Source organism: Oncorhynchus keta, chromosome 2 (assembly GCF_023373465.1).
Source record: "Oncorhynchus keta strain PuntledgeMale-10-30-2019 chromosome 2, Oket_V2, whole genome shotgun sequence".
NCBI lineage: Eukaryota > Metazoa > Chordata > Actinopteri > Salmoniformes > Salmonidae > Oncorhynchus > Oncorhynchus keta.
The window spans coordinates 53,346,973-53,368,114 of NC_068422.1; the positions used below are offsets into that span (position 1 = coordinate 53,346,973).

The following is a 21,142-nucleotide window of genomic DNA, read 5'->3' on the forward strand; positions in this document are numbered from 1 at the left end:
TGATATAAACTGGAAGACACTGCGTCCTGACAGAGAGGGTATAGTCCTATTCGAGGGAAATCTCTATATTATTAAGATTTGAAGTTGCACTATATGCTTGACGGCTCCAAACTCGGGTGGTGAATTTAATCGAGGATGCATATTGGAGTAGGCCTAAATTGGTTCACGGTCAGTCAATTTGTTAAACAGCTTTTGCTGAATGCTGGCATGGTCAGTAAAGACTTAAACCGCCTGCACACAAATGATTGTCATACGGTACATTTGACTTAGTCTTCACAGTCGATGTGCCGCATCACAACAAAAAGAATCACGCGAAACATTAGCAACTTCTTCGGTGGTTTACTACTGGTACCGCACTGCAAAGCAACGCACAAATGGGAAAAAATCTAATGCATGGGAAACACTGCACGTTGTACCACGTATCGCAAAATACTGTAGTCCGTCAGATGAGTAGCAGCGGTGCCTTTGCCTTTCACTGAAATGAATGGGCTTTTGCTGGAACGCATGCAGGTTAACACACCCGGTGTGTGCGAGGCGTTATGAGAGGAGCAAGCAATACTGCATATCTCTGCTGACAAAACGACTACTTGTACTGCCACAACTGTTCCACGAGACACACACAAGGAGCCTTTGACAGCCACTGAAGCGGACCCGAGTGGCATATCAAGCAGCGCCCTGCAGTAATTGGGGCCATATACCCGTGACAAAGGACATAATTTAGGGAGGAAAAAGGATTACACTTTTCGGCTTTAAGGAAAAGGGGATAGAAGCAACAGTCACCGCTATCACCAAACAAATGTGCCGCGGGTGTCACAAGCCAGAACTACAGAGCCCGCATCATAATTGATTTGCGCTTTGATTTTGTGCTGTGTCGGTGAAAAAAGGGAGGGAAGGGAAAGGTGGTAAAAGAGAATCAAAAAGGAGAATTTCCAATTCCAAGCATGACGACCAGGATGTTATTCTTGCTCGTTTGGTCTACAGCGTTTCTCGCCGAGCTGCAGTGCGCCTTGCAAAGGACCACCACAGGGCTTGCGTTCCCCTCCGCGGGGCTCGGCAACAACAGCGGCGGGGATGTCAGCAGCAAAAAAGACTCCAACCAGACCTACAACTCCCGACTCAAGAGGAAAAACCTGGCCATTGATTTTGCAGTGCCCTCTCTGTTGCGCTACTACATGGCAGAGTTGATCAAACGCCCACTTAACGGAAATTGTCTGACTTTTAATGGGTGCTATATGGTGCGCGCTAACTTAAGGATGAACTGCATACCCTTACAAAAAACGGTTGCTACTTTTCTCGACCCAAAGTTGGCTGCAATCGATAGCATGGCGGCAGAGAATTCAACCAGTGCTGGTGGACAGTTCTCTTACCGCTACAATCCGTTGCTGTCCAAAGTTCTGAATTTGGGTTTGACGAAAGCCAGCCGAAAATCAAATCAAGTCGTGGTGGAAATTGGGGAGGACGTGGTTAAAACGGGTTGCGGTGGACTGACAGTCTACGAAGAAGACCCGGTATTTTTCCTGGAAATGGACCTAACAAGTATTTTAGAATGGTGGTTGGGCGCCGAAGGGGGCCGGCTAAGGGTCCGGCTTATGCCAGAAAAAAAAGCACAGGTTCCCGGGAGAGAGGACAAGTACACCGCGGCGATACGAGCAGCTGACCCCCGACTATTTATTCATATAGCCTCCCGAGGTAAGGTTTTGGATTGCGATCCCTCCTAATTTATCTGTCACACACACACACACACACACACACACACACACACACACACACACACACACACACACACACACACACACACACACACACACACACACACACACACACACACACACACACACACACACACACACACACACACACGTTCTCATATTGCAATGCCTCATTGAGCGACAAGTAACTGTATCAATGAATGAACGATGACCACAATGACCACACTCTTAGTGTTGGTTGGTTGATATACGTAAGGCTGCTTGTTCCTTTGCACTGTCTGGAAACTTCAGGATAAAAGTTTGATAGTGTTGTTGGGGTTGATAAGGTTATTTGGTTTGATAGATAGCTTTAGGGCTCGGCTATTTCCTGCTGCTCTTGGATACATTTTTACACAGACTGATGGCACTGTGGTATTACTTTCTGAGTTATGTGGCAAAAGTAGGGTGACTTAGGTCCCCCCCTAAGAACAATGACCCAATTGTTGACACAAGACAACTTAAGTTTGGTTAAAACATTTGGTATGTGGATGATGGTCATGCTTAGGAAAACAAACGATGAAGGATATTAAGTGGCTACAATTGACACTTTTTTTGTTGTTGTTATTTAATTATATGTGTTTAGAAAAGGGGCGTTTTTCCCAAGTACCTGGGTATCTTGCCCCCAAAGATTAGTGTGTTAAAATCTATTTTATCAATTTTTATTTAATTCAACTAATCAAATATTGAAACAAAATGGCATTGCAAATTTCACTATTAATATCCTCATTAGGATGAGGTTTTGATGTAAGGTCCCTCTTTGAATTTTCGTGACAAATCATGCTCAAATCATCCTTAAAATAAAGTATCTAAAAAACTGACTGTGTAACTCAATACATTTACCTGTACATAATTTGGACATGGAAAATGCTAATTTTGGATTGCCTTAAATGTTACTGCTTCATTAAAAACTCTGGATTATTTAAGCAATAAGGTACAAGGGGGTGTGGTATATGACACAATGCGTTGGACACAGCCCTCAGCCCGAAAAGCTTTATTGCTATTATAAACTGCTTAACAAAGTAATTAGAGCAATAAAAATAAATATTTTGTCATACCCGTGGTATACGGTCTGATATAGCATGGCTTTCAGCCAATCAGCATTCAGGGCTCGAACCACCCAGTTTATAATTATCTTTATGCTCCACTAATGGTGTGTATAAACAGTGCATTTAGAAAGTATTCAGACCCCTTGACCTTTTCTACATTTTGTTACTTTACAGCCTCATTCTAAAAATGATTAAATATTTTTTCCCCTCGTCAATCTACGCACAATACCCCATAATGACAAAACAAAAATAGGTTGAGGGTGGTTTGCAAATTAAAAAATTAAAAACACAGAGGCCTCACGAGTGGCACAGCGGTCTAAGGCACTGCATCGCAGTACTTGAGGTGACATTACAGACCTGGGTTCAATCCCATGACCGGGAGTCCTAGCGTCATCCGGGTTAGGGTTTGGCCGGGGGGGGGGCTTTACTTGTCTCATCACGCTCTAGCGACTCCTTGTGGCAGGCCGGGCGCCTGCAGGCTGACTTCGGTCGTCAGTTGAACGGTGTTTCCTCCGACACATTGGTGTGGCTGGCTTCCAAGTTGAGAGGGCAGGTGTTAAGTAGGGCGGTTTGGCGGGTCATGTTTCAGAGGACGCATGGCTCGACCTTCAACTCTCCCGAGCCCATTTGGGGAGCTGTAGCGATGAGACAATTTCATCATTGGATATGACGAAAAAGGGGGGTAAACAAGATTCTCTGGTCTGATGAAACCAAAATTGAACTCTTCGGCCTGAATGCAAAGGGTCACGACTGGAGGAAACCAAGCTCTGCTCGTCACCTGGGCAATACCATTTCTACGGTGAAGCGTATTGTATTGTATTGTATTGTATTGTATTGTATTGAATACATTTTAGAATAAGGCTGTAACACAATAAATTGTGGAAAAAAGTGAAAAGCTCTGAATACTTTCTGAATGCACTCTATATAGTATGTCAGTGCTTCTAAATCTAATTTTATTAAGTGCACATAACCATTCCATCTGTTTGATCTGTTCCAGCACTAACTAGCACATCTGATTTAATAAATCAAGGGCTTGATGATTAGTTAACCAGTTGAATCGGGTGTATGTATGTTTATAGATCGAACTTAATCAGATTGTGTTTGTAACTTTTTCGAAATGATGAAATATTAGATTGATTTACCTAAGAATAGTCTTGTTAGTGACTTAACAGTTTTAGATGAGATGGATAACAATGAGCAAGAGGAGTGGGGGCATGTACCCCAGGTGGCTGGTTACCCCACGTTACCCTACGTTACCCTAGGCGTAGTGCTTATGTAACAGAGTCCAGCTATTCAATCAGTAGTAAATAATGACTCATGTTATATCGTCATATTCTACGAATGTTGGCGATACATGAAAGAAGGTGCCTGTGGTGATGGTGTTGCGTCAAATTACAGGGCACTCTTGTCTGTATGAGCAAATTGTGTTTGTTAGGTCTATTTAACAGTTGGCATTTCTTTAATAATGATGGGGGTATTGTGAATAGGTTGGGGTTCATCAAAAGACAACATTGAGAGCAGTTGCTCACTTCATTTTGCAATAAGACTACATTGAGTGTGGATATTACTGCTGTATTAAACATTATACAGCATCTACAGTGGGGCAAAAAAAGTATTTAGTCAGTTGTGCAAGTTCTCCCACTTAAAAAGATGAGACAGGCCTGTAATTTTCATCATAGGTACACTTCAACTATGACAGACAAAATGAGAAAAAAAATCCAGAAAATCACATTGTAGGATTTGTAAATTAATTTATTTGCAAATTATGGTGGAAAATAAGGCTCAGGGTCAGGGACAGGCAGAGATCAGTAATCCAGAGGTGGAGCAAAGGTACCGGACGGCAGGCAGGCTCAGGGTCAGGGACAGGCAGAGATCAGTAATCCAGAGGTGGTGCAAAGGTACCGGACATCAGGCAGGGTCAGGGACAGGCAGAGATCAGTAATCCAGAGGGGGGCAAGGTACAGCTCGGCAGGCAGGCTCAGGGTCAGGTAGAGATCAGTATTCCAGAGGGGGGCAAGGTACAGGTCGGCAGGCAGGCTCAGGGTCAGGTAGAGATCAGTATTCCAGAGGGGGGCAAGGTACAGGTCGGCAGGCAGGGTCAGGGTCAGGGAGAGATCAGTAATCCAGAGTGGTGCAAAGGCAAGGTCAGGCAGGGTCAGGGACAGGCAGAGATCAGTAATCCAGGGGGGGTCAGGGAGGCAGGGTCAGAGATCAGTATTCCAGAGGGGGCAGGTACAGGTGGCTCAGGGTCAGGTAGAGATCAGGTACAGGTCGGAGGCGGCTCAGGCAGGCAGAGGGTCAGAGATCAGTAATCTAGAGGGGGCAAGGTACAGGTCGGCATGCAGGGTCAGGGACAGGCAGAGATCAGTTATCCAGAGGGGGGCAAGGTACAGGTCGGCAGGCACGGTCAGGGACAGGGCAGGCAGACGGTCAGGGACAGGGACAGGCAGAGATCAGTAATCCAGAGGTGGAGCAAAGGTACAGGATGGAAGGCAGGCTTAGGGTCAGGGACATCAGAGATCAGTAATCCAGGTGGTGCAAAGGTACCAGGTGGGGCAGGGTCAGGGACAGGCAAGATCAGTAATCCAGAGGGGGCAAGGTACGGAGGCAGGCTCAGGGTCAGGTAGAGATCCAGAGGGGGCAAGGTACAGGTCGGCAGGCAGGCTCAGGGTCAGGAAGAGATCAGTATTCCAGAGGTGGAGCAAAGGTACGGACGGGAGGCAGGCAGGCTCCAGAGGTGGAGCAGGGTCAGGGACAGGCAGAGATCAGTAATCTAGAGGGGGGCAAGGGTCAGGGACAGGCAGGTCCTAGAGGGGGCAAGGTACATCGGCAGGGTCAGGGACAGGCAGAGATCAGTTATCCAGAGGGGGCAAGGGCAGGCAGGGAGGGTCAGGGACAGGCAGAGATCAGTAATCCAGAGGTGGAGCACGGTCAGGGACAGGGACAGGCAGAGATCAGTAATCCAGAGGTGGAGCAAAGGTACAGGATGGAAGGCAGGCTTAGGGTCAGGGACAGGCAGAGATCAGTAATCCAGAGGTGGTGCAAAGGTACCAGACTGGAGGCAGGGTCAGGGACAGGCAGAGATCAGTAATCCAGAGGGGGGCAAGGTACAGGTCGGCAGGCAGGCTCAGGGTCAGGTAGAGATCAGTAATCCAGAGGGGGCAAGGTACAGGTCGGCAGGCAGGCTCAGGGTCAGGAAGAGATCAGTATTCCAGAGGGGGGCAAGGTACAGGTCGGCAGGCAGGCTCAGGGACAGGCAGAGATCAGTATTCCAGAGGGGGGCAAGGTGCAGGTCGGCAGGCAGGGTCAGGGACAGGCAGAGATCAGTATTCCAGAGGGGGTCATGGTACAGGTCGGCAGGCAGGGTCAGGGACAGGCAGAGATCAGTAACCCAGAGGTGGAGCAAAGGTACCGGGCGGCAGGCAGGCTCAGGGTCAGGGATAGGCAGAGATCAGTAATCCAGAGGTGGACCAAAGGTACCGGATGTCAGGCAGGGTCAGGGACAGGCAGAGATCAGTAATCCAGAGGTGGAGCAAAGGTACCGGACGGCAGGCAGGCTCAGGGTCAGGGACAGGCAGAGATCAGTAATCCAGAGGTGGAGCAAAGGTACAGGATGGCAGGCAGGCTCAGGGTCAGGGACAGGCAGAGATCAGTAATACAGAGGTGGAGCAAAGGTACCGGGCGGCAGGCAGGCTCAGGCTCAGGGACAGGCAGGGATCAGTAATCCAGAGGTGGAGCAAAGGTACCAGATGGCAGGCAGGATCAGGGACAGGTAGAGATCAGTATTCCAGAGGGGGGCAAGGTACAGGTCGGCAGGCAGGCTCAGGGTCAGGTAGAGATCAGTAATCCAGAGGTGGAGCAAAGGTACCGGACGGGAGGCAGGCTCAGGGTCAGGGACCGGCAGAGATCTGTAATCCAGAGGTGGAGCAAAGGTACCGGACAGCAGGCAGGGTCAGGGTCAGGGACAGGCAGAGATCAGTAATCCAGAGGTGGAGCAAAGGTACCGGACGGCAGGCAGGCTCAGGGTCAGGGACAGGCAGAGATCAGTAATCCAGAGGTGGAGCAAAGGTACCGGACAGCAGGCAGGGTCAGGGACAGGCAGAAATCAGTAATCCAGAGGGGGGCAAGGTACAGGTCGGCAGGCAGGCTCAGGCTCAGGGTCATGCAGAGATCAGTAATCCAGAGTTGGAGCAAAGGTACCGGACGGCAGGCAGGGTCAGGGACAGGGACAGGCAGAGATCAGTAATCCAGAGGTGGGGCAAAGGTACAGGACGGCAGGCAGGCTCAGGTTCAGGGACAGGCAGAGATCAGTAATCCAGAGGTGGTGCAAGGTACAGGTCGGCAGGCAGGGTCAGGGACAGGCAGAGATCAGTAATCCAGAGGGGGGCAAGGTACAGGTCGGCAGGCAGGCTCAGTGTCAGGTAGAGTGGTCAGTTAGGCGGGCTCGGAGTCAGGACAGGCAATGTTCAAAACCAGGAGGGCGAGAAAAGAGAGACTAGAAAAAGCAGCAGCTGACAGGACGAATACTGGTAAACTTGCCAAATAAGAGGAACTGGCAACAGACAAACAGAAAACACAGGTATAAGTGGAGGGGGGTGGACACAAGCACAAGGACAGGTGAAACAGATCAGGACGTGACAGGGATAAAAATAGAAAACAAAACATTTATTTTGATCAAGCACAAATTAAGCAGTTATCTTGGCGAATGCTTAGTACTCAACACTTGAAGGTGCTTCCCCATTTCGTCAGTGCACTGTAATCATCATAATTGCTTAAATCGCTTTGATGAGGGTGCAGTCAGATAAGCAAACAGCACCGTTCCCCCGTGTCGAGTGTTTCCATACATTCTTCGCCAACTTGATTGTCCGAGATCCTCCTTTTTCACCCCAACAATGTTTCCATTTGAACCAACCAATCCCACACCTCCATACTCAGATCTAAAGAGCACTGTCACCAGTAGTTACAATAAGAGACATACTTTATACTGTATACAGCTCTTATTGTAGCTACTGGTTTCAAAAGTGGGATCCTCCTCACTGTTACATCCACCATGATGGCCCATGTTCATTGCAGGTTTAATAAAGTCAACTCTGGTTTAACAACTCTCAACTCTGGTTTGCTTAAGCCCTATGTTCTATTGTAATCAGAATATACTATAAGGGTCCCACTACTATGAATATATAACGCTTGTACCTACTGGTGTGATTAGTAGGATGGTTATAGTATCTTGTGATTACAAGAGCAAACCATAGCTGACCGAAAAACACCTCCCGGTGTCTCAACCTGTCATTGCCTAGAGGGAAAAGTTGTGAAACCAAGTATTATCCACCATCGAAGAGGTAAATATGAGAACTAATTAGCTTGGAATTAAATAGAAGTAATTGCTGAGAGCACTTTGCTACATTTTGTTACATTTCGCTACACCCGCAATAACATCTGCTGAACACGTTTTTGTCTGTGACAAATAAAATTTTATTCAATTTTTGATTTGACTTTCTCAGTGTACTTCATGGATTAATTTCTCAATGTTTGCGCTTATAGCCCTCCTTTGCCACCAGGCTATTCTTATTTATTTGAGAAACATAATCCTGAGCATGACCTATGTGAGGATTAAGTCTGGGTTTCAGCCCACCTATAGTGCATTTAGAAAGTATTCAGACCCCTTGACTTTTTCTACAATTTGTTACACTACAGCCTTATTCTAAAATTGATTAAATTGCTTTTTTTTCCTCATCAATCCACACACAATACCCAAAAGCAAAAATAGTTTTTTTGAAATATTTGGAAATGTATTAAAATAGAAAAACAGAAATACCTATTTACATACAATTGAAGTCGGAAGTTTACATACATTTAGGTTGGAGTCTTTAAAACTAGTTTTTTCAACCACTCCACAAATTTCTTGTTAATAAACTATAGTTTGGCAAGTCGGTTAGGACATCTGCTTTGTGCATGGCAGAAGTAATTTTTCCAACAATTGTTTACAGACAGATTATTTCACCTACAATTCACTGTATCACAATTCCTGTGGGTCAGAAGTTTAAATAAACTAAGTTGACTGTGCCTTTAGACAGCTTGGAAAATTCCAGAAAATTATGTCATGGCTTTAGACGCTTCTGATAGGCTAATTGACATAATTTGAGTCAATTGGAGATGCACCTGTGGATGTATTTCAAGGCCTACCTTCAAACTCTTCAAACTCGCCTTTTTGACATCATGAGAAAAATCAAAAGAAATCAGCCAAGACACCAGAACATTTTTTGTAGACCTCCAGAAGTCCGGTTCATCCTTGGGAGCAATTTCCAAATGCCTGAAGATACCACGTTCATCTGTACAAGCAAAAGTAAGCAAGTATAAACATCATGGAACAGCGCAGCCATGGAAGCTCAGGAAGGAGACGTCTTCTGTCTCCTAGAGATGAATGTACTTTGGTGAGAAAAGTACAAATCAATCCCAGAACAACAGCAAAGGACCGTATGAAGATGCTGGAGGAAACAGGTACAAAAGCATCTATATCCACAGTAAAATGAGTCCTATATCGACATAACCTGAAAGGCCGCTCAGCAAGGAAGAAGCCACTGCTCCAAAACCGCCATAAAAAAGCCAAAGGAGGACGAAGATCATACTTTTTTGGAGAAATGTCCTCTGGGTCTGATGAAACAAAAATAGAACTTGACCATCGTTATGTTTGGAGGAAAAATGGGGAAGCTTGCAAGCCGAAGAACACCATCCCAGCCATGAGGCACGAGGCATCATGTTGTGAGGGTGCTTTGCAGCAGGAAGGACTGGTGCACTTCACAAAATAGATAGCTTCATGAGGAAGGAAAATTACCTAAATCCCATAGAAAATGTGCGAGCAAGGAGGCCTACAAACCTGACTCAGTTACATCAGCTCTGTCAGGAGGAATGGGCAAAAACGCTTGTGGAAGGCTACCTGAAACATTTGACTGAAGTTAAACAATTTAAAGACAATGCTACCAAATACTAATTGAGTGTATGTAAACTTCTGACCCACTGGGAATGTGATGAAAGAAATACAAGCTGAAATAAATCATTCTCTCAACTATTATTCTGACATTTCACATTCTTAAAATCAAGTGGTGATCCTAACTGACATAAAACAGGGAATTTTTACAAGGATTAAATGTCTGGAATTGTTCAAAACTGATTTTAAATGTATTTGGCTATGGTGTATGTAAACTTACGACTTCAACTGTGTGCCATTCCCAAGGAGGCATGATGTAATCACAAACATGTACATGTCACCGTTGGCAAATTTCCTTAAATGCTTTGATTTAACTTAACTATCATTATATATGGTTTTGATGTCATATGTACTTTATAATGTGATGGGACAACAAGTATGGGGCGAGAGTGAGAAAAAATGAAGCCCGCTTGATCTAGCGCAATACTACTTACCCACTGGGCACAGACGTCAATTCTTTGTCTATTCCATGTTGATTCAACCAGCGTGTGCCCAGTGTGTATTGATCAGGGACTGAACAAGCAAACACCTTTAGGACTTGAGCGGGGAGAGACAGGGCGACGGTGTCACTCGTAATTGGGCAACTCCTTGAGTTCCCATTGATTATTTGAGATACATAAATAATGAACTGCTGTGTCATTTTGACTTTCCATTGACTTTCCCATTAGCAGCTGATTTATACAAGCTTTAAATGTCAAGTGTGTCATTGATTGTCATGTGGTGGTCCCCTGTCCTCATTGACACGGGTCTGCATTGTCACTTTATGTGTGGCTTTGCAGCCTTCCACCTGGCTGGGTGAGTCAACATCAGTCAGACACGCAGAAAACATCCCTCAACATAAAAATAACTGCACAGCCCTATGTCATCAAATGTTATCAACTAGGTCAAACATTTGTAGTTATTTTCTCATCTACTGTAAATACGCCTCCTGGTATTGTTATACTGTTGAACTGTCAGTGACGTATTAGTACAGAATGCTTCTTTCCACACACATCCCTCCTTGGAAAGGTAATGTGAAACCAAGTATTATCCACCATCAAAGAGGTAAATGTGAGAATTGGAATTCCCAATTCCCACTGGAATTGTGATACAGTGAATTTTCAGTGAAATAATCTGTCTGTAAACAATTGTTGGAAAAATGACTTGTGTCATGCACAAAGTAGATGTCCTAACCGATTTGCCCAAACCATAGTTCGTTAACAAGAAATTTGTGGAGTGGTTTAAAAACGAGTTTTAATGACTCCAACCTAAGTGTATGTAAACGTCTGACTTCAACTGTGCATACAACTAGCATAATGTTACATTTCCAGCCAATCATCAACATCTTGAGAGCTGTTGACATTTCGTGTGGGCAAGAAAATCAGTCCTGTTTGACTGACATCCAATGAACCGTTGCCAAATGAGTTCTGGTTGCTTAATTACAGTGATTTACATCCGTGAGTCTATTTTTTCACATCTTTTCTGCTGTATTGATAATGTGATTCAGATGAGGCCCTCCTCTCCCACCCTTTTCATTTCAAAGGGCTTTCTGTCTGTGTTCCAAAACATTTGAAACATTTCTGTTTATGATCCATTATTGCAAAATATCATCGGCGCTGTCTCCATGGAGCTTGGAAGAGATTGCAAAAATTGGTGGTGCAGGCGCCTAATGCTTCTAATGATGTTAAGTCACTGCACTCGCGTTTAATACCAGGGCCATTATTTGATATGATGACATCATTTAATTCAAGGTGACATTGATGTTGTTCTAGCCACTTTGTGTGGTCTGCTGGTCACCTCTGTCTCCGTTCCCGGATGTTTTTGTTATATTATGTCACTTTTTTTGTTTGTTCTTTTAGAACCTCCAACAGATTTTTAAAAATGAATTGCGTAGTGCATATGGATGCTAGGGCACGTGAGTTTTAGCTTAATGCTACTTATGGAGAAAGAGGCACACATCAGTTGCTTATTTATGCAGCCACTTTTTTCAGAGATGCTCCACTTTACAATGCTCAGGGAAGAGGTCACGTGCAACGTGTAGGAAGTCAGAGAGTGTTTATGTGTGAGTGACATTGGTGGCGATACTTGGTGTGTGTGGAATTTGGAATGCTATGACACAAATGTAGACCTAGGTTTCTCTGCTCTGCCATGATAGGCAACAGTGTGTCACAGTGAGAAATGTGTGACATTTTCTACATTCCTGTTGGAACGAGACCTAGGAAAGAGATTTTCGGTGCGTGTACCACATTTTGATTGCATGTTTTAATTCAAGTGCCATTGCTATGATGTAAAATCTACCTACCAAGAAGCAACCTTTTCAAAATATGGCAAGGCAGGAGTTCTTTCTACCAATTGTCAGTTTATTCCATCCTTGAGACTCGACTCATGAGACTCGACTCATGAAACATGAGGTAAAATGATTGTACTCTATAAGGATTTCACGTGCTATTACTGTGGAGAGCACACTATACCTATTGCTGTGCAACCGTGCTAATCCTTAGGCTAAGGCTCACGAACACGGATTCAATTGTATATACATTCAATAATGGTTGTTTTTTGAACGTCAAAAATTAAACTTAAGTCAACTATTTTGGGATGAGTACATACCACACAAAGGCAGACATATTGTGATCACCCACATGGTTAATGACTGAGTCAGAATGTCACACAGACTTACTTACAATCTATATCTATGCGGCTTTGTGGATTAACACACCCAGTTCCTCCCAAAGGTAGTAGGACATCAATAAACCTATTTCTTTGCTGATGTCATTCTGTGAGCCGTGTGTGTGTGTGTGTGTGTGTGTGTGTGTGTGTGTGTGTGTGTGTGTGTGTGTGTGTGTGTGTGTGTGTGTGTGTGTGTGTGTGTGTGTGTGTGTGTGTGTGTGTGTGTGTGTGTGTGTGTGTAGTCACAATTAGCACAATTAGTGTGTGTGGTCGTGTGTTCATAGCTAGCACAATTAGCGTGTGTGGGTACTGGTGTCACAATTAACAGCCTCTCACGATGCCCATGATCAAACAAGAGGATGTGCAGGGGGAGAAACTAGCCAGGTGATGATGCAGATCGCTTTAGATCCCATTTATACATCCTCCCTCAATGCCTTTAGTCTGAAGCACAGAGTGTGAGTCACTAAATGGCGCCTTATTCCCTATATAGTGCACTACTTTTGACCAGAGCCGTATGGGCCCTCACCAAAAGAAGTGCATTTAATAGGGAATAGGGTGCCATTTAGGACGGAGCCCCTGAGTGCTCTCAGGCCACATCCCAAACATCCCCAACTCCCTTTATCATCCATAATGGGATTGTCGAGGAGCAAGGGAGTGATGTGCACCATATCATTTTCACTGGACAAAACCCACTTATAATATGATATGATTCACAATGAAAGGGGGAAGAAGTATCGGCACTCTGGAGCTTCTGGAGAAAGCACAGTTTCTACAATAATTCCCTTTCCGATCACCTCTTGTAATCACACACCTCATATTTAAGAGACGGGCATTTTATGTAACAGTTCACCCATCTCTCCACTGCACCATCAGGCCCGTGGAATGCACCCCAGCCGTGAAAGGCGTAGATTGGGGAGGTTAGGGCAGAGATGGTGAGAGGTGGGTGAGATGGTCAGAAGGGAGAGAGGTGGGGCGAGTAATGGCACTGGAGGGGCTAGAGGAGCTGTTTGGAATGATCTGATCAGCGGGAGCGCCTGAGAGGACACCCCAATGTGCTCAGCGGAGTGGAGAGGTTGATTGGATCGAGGCACAGCCACGGATGTTTTTGTACCCACTCTCTGACGTCTCCGAACAGTTGGTGTATCTTCTCGGCTTGAGCGGCGGAGAGTGCACTCAGCATGGAGAAGTTTGATGGAGTCGGGCCCTTTCGCTGTTGTTCTTATTCCTCGTTTTCAGTGGAGAAGTTGGATGGAGTCGGGCCCTTTCGCTGTTGTTCTTATTCCTCGTTTTCAGTGGAGAAGTTTGATGGAGTCGGGCCCTTTCGCTGTTGTTCTTATTCCTCGTTTTCAGTGGAGAAGTTTGATGGAGTCGGGCCCTTTCGCTGTTGTTCTTATTCCTCGTTTTCAGTGGAGAAGTTTGATGGAGTCGGGCCCTTTCGCTGTTGTTCTTATTCCTCGTTTTCAGTGGAGAAGTTTGATGGAGTCGGGCCCTTTCGCTGTTGTTCTTATTCCTCGTTTTCAGTGGAGAAGTTTGATGGAGTCGGGCCCTTTCGCTGTTGTTCTTATTCCTCGTTTTCAGTGGAGAAGTTTGATGGAGTCGGGCCCTTTCGCTGTTGTTCTTATTCCTCGTTTTCAGTGGAAAAGTTTCAGTGCATTAGGCATTAGGCTTCCCGCTCCACACTTGATAGCACAGATTTTTCAGGCAGAAATATGCTGGCAAATAATTGAAGACGGTCTAAATGAGATGAATTGTTTGCATGTTGTGATTGATTTAAACAAACATAAATCAAGGTCTGGTGTTTATTTGTTGTGCCATTCCTTATTTGTTGCCACCCATTTTCATTGATGTGATGTTGAAAATGGATTATCTAAGAGGGATAGCTATTTACTTTGCTTGCTGTTTTACCGACCTCCGATATTCGTGTCTCGCCAGACGGCAACACCTTGAATAAACAAAGAAATGTTGTATTTATATAGTTTTCCCTGTTTGCCTTGTAAATGGTATTGTAGAGGCTTTGGTCACTATGTGAAACATTTGAGTACAGTCATTGTCAGTTTAAGGACACACCACATTAGACATGTTTTATTTTAGTCATTTAGCAGACGATCTTATCCAGAGTGACTTAGTCAGTGAATTCATCTTAAGATAGCTAAGTGGAACTACCACATATCACAATCATAGTAAGTACATTTTTTCCTCAATAAAGTAGCTATTAGCAAAGTCAGAGGTATTAAAGGATTAAATAAATACAAATAAAAGTAAACTGTGGGTGTTAGTTCACAAAAGGCGTTCTTTTTTGGGGGGGTGAGAAGGGGGTGCAAGGGTAACTGTGGGACTATTTAAAATACTCCTTGAAGAGGTAGGATTTCAGATGTTTTCCGAGTTGGAGGGCCAAGAGACCAGAGGTGGCAGGACGGGTTGCTTGGGTTGGGGTGTAGGTTTTGAGCATAGCCTGAAGGTAGGGAAGGCCAGTTCCTCTTGCTGCTCTGTAGGCAAGAACCATGGTCATTACTACAGCATGGTACACCAACAGTGGACAGCAGGACATGTCGTTAGAACACTACCATTCAACTATAATCTACCCATGCCCACCACCTCTTGCAATGATGTAGCTGTAGTGTGCACTCATATCTCAGTCATCCTTTTAATTCATCAAGGGACCTTCTGTCCAAATATTTGAATAGCTACAAGGCTAAGGAGGTTTGATTTTAAACAGTCCTGGGTATAGTGGGGTGCTTTGATGCAGCTGGATACCTTTCAATCATTGGTCCTGCTGGAACAGTAGAACATGATGAGTCGGTAGCCAGGCTCCATGCAGCCACATCAGCAGTGCAACATGGAGAAATCAAAAAGCTCTGCATTTCGCCACTACTGCCAGCTGGATGACATCAGGGGCGACCTTGATGGCTTGCTTGCATTTGTCCATGGAGTCTGTCCTAAGCCCAGGCTCAGTCTGGCCCTTGCCCCCTCACTCCCTTTTTCCCCAGCCATTTCCTGACCTTGCTTGTTGGTAGGTAAAAAGATAGAAACGAAATGAAGACTTAACAAGGAGGGCTAGCAGTGTAACAGGGTCAGGGTAATGAATTCACCCATTGGACAACGTTTTCGTCAATATAGCGCTGCCGCAACGATCTCTTGCTTATCACTTATACGAAACTTGCTGACCCTAAAGCACTTGGGGTCTCCTTGCTGTGATAGCGTTTGTTGCGATTAAACCGAAGCGAAATGGGCAGACACAGCTCAACCAGTGCATGGCCATTGGTAGGAAGCGAGTTTGGCTCATTTCCTATTTGCCATCCGATACCAATCAAAAATCAAGCAGAGGGTTTTTTAAGTTGCATGGTTTTTGCTTAGGCCATTGGAAGAGAGGAGGGGTGGATGTCGATGTCCAATTCAGATTGATATGGATTTTTCTTTGTGAATGAATGCCAAGCTTGAAGAATACCGGAGAGAACCTGTATCTAAACTCTCCATTGAAAGGGACAGTAACACTTAGCCATGTCACGGCTCATGTCACAATCTAACATTCTAGATTAAACTGTCATCTATTGGAGGATACAGACGGTGAATACCTGTGGGAAAAGCCCTTGAATAACAGGGGATGAAAACCATTTCATTATAGGTATGCATACTAAGATGGCCTACTGTTCAGGTGGGAATAAAGGGAATGTAACTATTTGAATACCTTATTGACATGGATCAGACACACACACACACACACACACCTAGACAAACACAGACACACACACACGTACCTACACACACACACACACACGTACCTACACACACAGACACACACGCACACACACACAGTACAGGATGAGACATAAGGAACTGAAGCTCTCATTAAGCTATACCAGGGGTACTACTATTTGAGTAGGTCCAGTGATACACATTTCCTAGGTGGCAAAGGTCCGGATGGGTATCGTGCTTTATCGGCGCTGGAAACATGTTGTCATATAAAATGTACATTAAATACATTAAATGTGACTACGAATTACTCACAACTTCTTTCGAATGTAAACATGTGCAGCATTGCATGAACATTGCTGAAGAACAAAGTAGTTGCATAGTTGTCCATGCAAAACGTGCACTGTGAACCATTGTACATGGGCCTTGAATAATACAAAAAATATGGAGAACAAAGGAGAGGAACAAAAATAATAATCTGAATGCACAGAACGTCACTGTGGGCCATGCAATGTTCATGTATAAATCAGTCTGGGCCTTGCCTTGTAATAATGAGAGAAATTATACTTTCTATCTCCTGCCAATTCTTTGAACTTTGGCACAAATGGTGTGAGAGAAACTCTGAGACACTGGTGCAGGTGTTCATTGGTGAGCCTGGTGCGGTGTTTGTTTTTAATAAAGTTCATTGTGGAGAAGGCTGATTCACAGCTGTATGTGGAGCCAAACATGGTCAGCATGTATAGTGCCAGTCTCCTGAGCACACGGTCATCAGCTGCAGGCACCATATTTCCCCAGAAAGTGACAGGGTCACAACCACCAGCCTGCTCCTTCAAAGACACATTTTCTTCCCTGAGCTCATCTTTTTGTTTTCCGCTCAAGCAAGATGTCAGCAACTTCACACATGCATTATTTTACCATCCCAGCATCTGTAAATATCCCCAGGAAACACTCCATTGCAGGTTTTTTGGCTGTCAGGGAATTGACAAGGATTTTAGTGGACCGCTCATATTAGGATTTCAATTGGTTAATCTTGTTTCTTCTCACCTCTGTGTTCAGAGGATACATTTGATCAAATTTACTAAGCCTGGTGTCATAATGGCGCTCAACATTGTAGCTCTCGTGAAAACTGCCAGACTCACTGCATATCAGGCACATAGTTTTTTTGCTAATTGCAGGGAGATTGAATAAATACTGTTCCGTCCACTCGTCTTTGAATATACGGTTTTCAGAGTAAACTTTTTTTATTTTTAAACAAGCCATATTAACAAAGATACTGGAATCTAAGCTCCTTCTATCTGTGATATTTACAGTTGAACGGCAGTCATATCGTGCTGTTGCTTTCTGCCTGCTTTCCAAAAGGTTCTGCGGAGGATATTTGGATTCATGTGATTGGGTAAGATGCAGTCTCTTGTATTTGCATATAACCACGCGATTGGATCAGACAGGGCACTACTAGTTGGGCTTTGCTTAGAGAGAGAGCGAGCGAGAAAAACAAGCCCCTGCTCCCGGTATCTTTTTAAAAAGCTGTCTAAAAATAATGTATTGACTTTTATATAACAAAATGCGATGTTGTCCGGTCCGAGATGACCCTTCTCTGGGCCCGGACTCGGACCATGGTCCGCCAGTTGAGTTTGGTTGTGCTCTACAATGACAATACAGGTACTATACATGTATAGCTCTGACAGGCCTTCGGTTTAAATTATTAGCTGTGACTGTGCCGTCTGTCCCCCTCAGCAGCAGTAACTCATGTAATGAAATAGCCCTGGTCACTGAGCCTGGAACTGTTCTTTGCAGTGTGACGGCTCTAACATGGCCTGAGAATAGGAACCCAACCGCCAGGTCACTGGACGACCATGGAGGAGTAGACTGGCTATTGCTAATGACTTTAAGGGGTAGAGGGGACATTTTTCTAAGGGACGGGAAGCCTGACAGCTGTTTTGATACAAAGGTTTTTTTCCAGGGTGAACTTTGCCATGTACTGATGTAAAACGAGCTCCCATTAATGTGTTCTCATCTCGACCAGAACTAAATGTGGAGTGGGCCCGATACGATCCCTGTGGAACCCCACATTTCCAAAAAAGGTTGGCACAGACAACAGCTGCTTAACTTAATATAATTTCCTAGAACACAATATAACAACACAGGTCGAGAGTTAGATGCAGACACAGGAGGCAGATGGTTTGAGTCTCTGATATTTATTAGGGGCAGGCAATAAGCAGGTCGAGGACAGGCAGAAGTTCATTAACCAGGTCAGAGTCCGAATGGTACAACGGGGCAGGCAGGCTCGAGGTCAGGGCAGGCTGAATGGTCAGGCAGGCGGCCTCAGTGTCAGGGCGGGCAGAACAGGTCGGAACTGGGAGGGCTGGAAAACAGAGACAAGGAAAATCAGGAGTACTTACCGGTACTATTAGGATGTATTTGTCTGCCTGTTGTGACCGCCTTTGAGCCAGTGGATTACTGAACAAAACGCACCAACAAAACAGAGTTTTTGGGACATAAAGAGGAACTTTATCAAACAAAACAAATATTTATTGTGTAACAGGGACTCTTGTGAGTGCAACCAGATGAAGATCATCAAAGGTAGGTGATTCATTTTATCGCTATTTTTGACTTTTGTTACTCCTCTACTTGGCTTGAAAATGTTTGTAATCGCATGGTCAGATAATCGCATGGTATGATTTCGCCATAAAGCCTTTTTGAAATCTCACACAGCGTCTGGATTAACAAGAAGTTAAGCTTTATTTTGATGTATGACACTTTGTATTATCATGAATGTTAAATATGACTATTTCTGGGGATAATGGGGAAGATGGCCGACACCTGGAGGGGGGAGGAGAGACTAGCACACAAAGAGGTGAAACAGATCAGGGTGTGACACATGAAGAACATAAGATATAATTGAACGATGAAGAAAAATGTGGAATATGAGAGCTGGACCTACATCCCTATTCCCAACATTGCTCGAATTGTAAAAAGGTATTTTGGTGTATATTACAGGAGGAAGTACACATGTTGGGGCAGGGCAGTGGTGGTATGAATCAGCTCGCTGGGCCACGGGTTATTCATCTTACACGCCTTACTGGTTTAGTATTGAGCAGGGCTCAATCAGCCGCGTGATTGCCGGCCGGCTGCCGGAGTGGCAATAAAAAGAAAACAAATGAAAGAAGAGGCGTATTAATGGCCGTGACCAGGCAGGAGGATGGCCCCAGCTCTTACTCTGATTAAACAGAGGCCATCAAAGGGGAAGAGGCCATTAGCCATTGATCGTATTGACTTTATGGCAATTCCACCTAAATAGACATGGCAGCAGATGGGGTCAGTTTACTCCCCCTACCCACCCTTGTGTTTCTCTATAGCCAGAGTGGATGAAGTCGAGTCAAGTGAGGTCTGCATGTTGTGTAGTCGGTGATGGCCTCTTATTCAAAACTCAGGACAGTGTTTGGGAATTTTCTGTGTTGATAGAGGCCATTCTGAACACTAGTATACAAAGGTCTTCATATGTCAACATCTATGGACAAGCGGTCAGCATTGCGTCTCTAAAGTGCAAAAGAACACATTCACAAATTTGAGAGTTCCACCAAGTGAAAGGTGACATAAAACCTTTTATAAATACAGCCCATTATCGTTACACACACAGTACTGTCATTGAAAGCCTCAACTATACTAGAGTTGAAGTCAGAAGTTTACATACACCTTAGCCAAGTACATCTAAACTCAGTTTTTCACAATTCCTGACATTTAATCCTAGTATCAATTCCCTGTTTTGGGTCAGTTAGGATCACCACTTTATTTTAAGAATGTGAAATGTCAGAATAATTAGTAGAGAGTGATTTATTTCAGCTTTTATGTCTTTCATCACATTTCCAGTGGGTCAGAAGTTTACATACACTCAATTAGTATTTGGTAGCATTGCCTTGGCTGATTTCTTTTGATTTGGCGTGTTTGATCCAGAAAAACACTGGTTCCAACTTGCGCAACGTGACTACAAAATATCTCAAAAGTTACCTGCAAACTTTGCCAAAACATTTCAAACTACATTTGTAATTCAACTTGAGTTATTTTTCAAAGTAAATAATAATAAGGAAAAACCTCAACCAATTTCTAAAGACTGGTGACATCTAGTGGAAGTGGTAGGAACTGCAAGAAGATCCCTTAGAAATCTGGAGTCCCAATGAAAGCCCATTGAAAAGAGAGTGACCTAAAAAAAATAATCTAAATATTCTTTCTTCTGGGTTTCGCCTGCTACATAAGTTCTGTTATACTCATTGACATGATTCAAACAGTTTTAGAAACTTCAGATTGTTTTCTATCAAAATAATAATATTAATATCTTATCTTCTGGGGATGAGTAGCAGGCAATTGAATATGGGCATGCATTTCATCCGGATGTGAAAATACTGCCCCTGTCACCAAGAAGTTAAGATTTCCTGGGGTAACAATGTAAGAAATAATACATAGAAAAACTAAATACTGCATAGTTTCCTAAGAACGCGAAGCAAGGCGACCATCTCTGTCAGTACCATTTTCATATATTTGTTTTGTGGTTTGGTCTAACAAACACCGCTCTAGCTCTGCTACCTCTCACAGCAGATGTCTCATGGTCTAACAAACACCGCTCTAGCTCTGCCACCTTTCACAGCAGATGTCTCATGGTCTGATTTGTTTCACACTTTTTTTGGTTACTACATGATTCCATATGTATTATTTCATAGTTTTGATGTCTTCACAATTGTTCTACAATGTAGAAAATAGTCAAACTAAAGAATAACCCAATGTCTAACCCAATGTCTAAACGTTTGACTATATTTATATGTATAACACTGACATTATAAGCAACACATCTAAGAACAAGTATCTGTCAAATGTCCATTTCAACAACTCAGATATCCAATCCCGTCCTATAAACTGCATGCTTCCCCAGAGTTTTAAAGTTATATTCTCTATCTACTGAAGTGAAAGAAACAGAGAAACTGCAGAAGTTACCTAGGGACGAACATGATCAACCATCCAGACTTCGATGTGCTTGC

General features: G+C 44.1%; 1 protein-coding gene across 1 annotated transcript in view; it reads left to right on the plus strand.

Moving 5' to 3' along the window:
* Window positions 1-248: 248 nt before the first annotated feature.
* The window catches only part of alk (ALK receptor tyrosine kinase), a 738,611-nt gene continuing 717,717 nt past the window's right edge, over window positions 249-21,142 (plus strand). Inside the window, exon 1 of the mRNA XM_052470437.1 lies at window positions 249-1,689. Coding sequence (XP_052326397.1) covers window positions 942-1,689 — 748 coding nt within the window. The 5' untranslated portion in view covers window positions 249-941. The remainder of the gene's footprint in view (window positions 1,690-21,142) is intronic.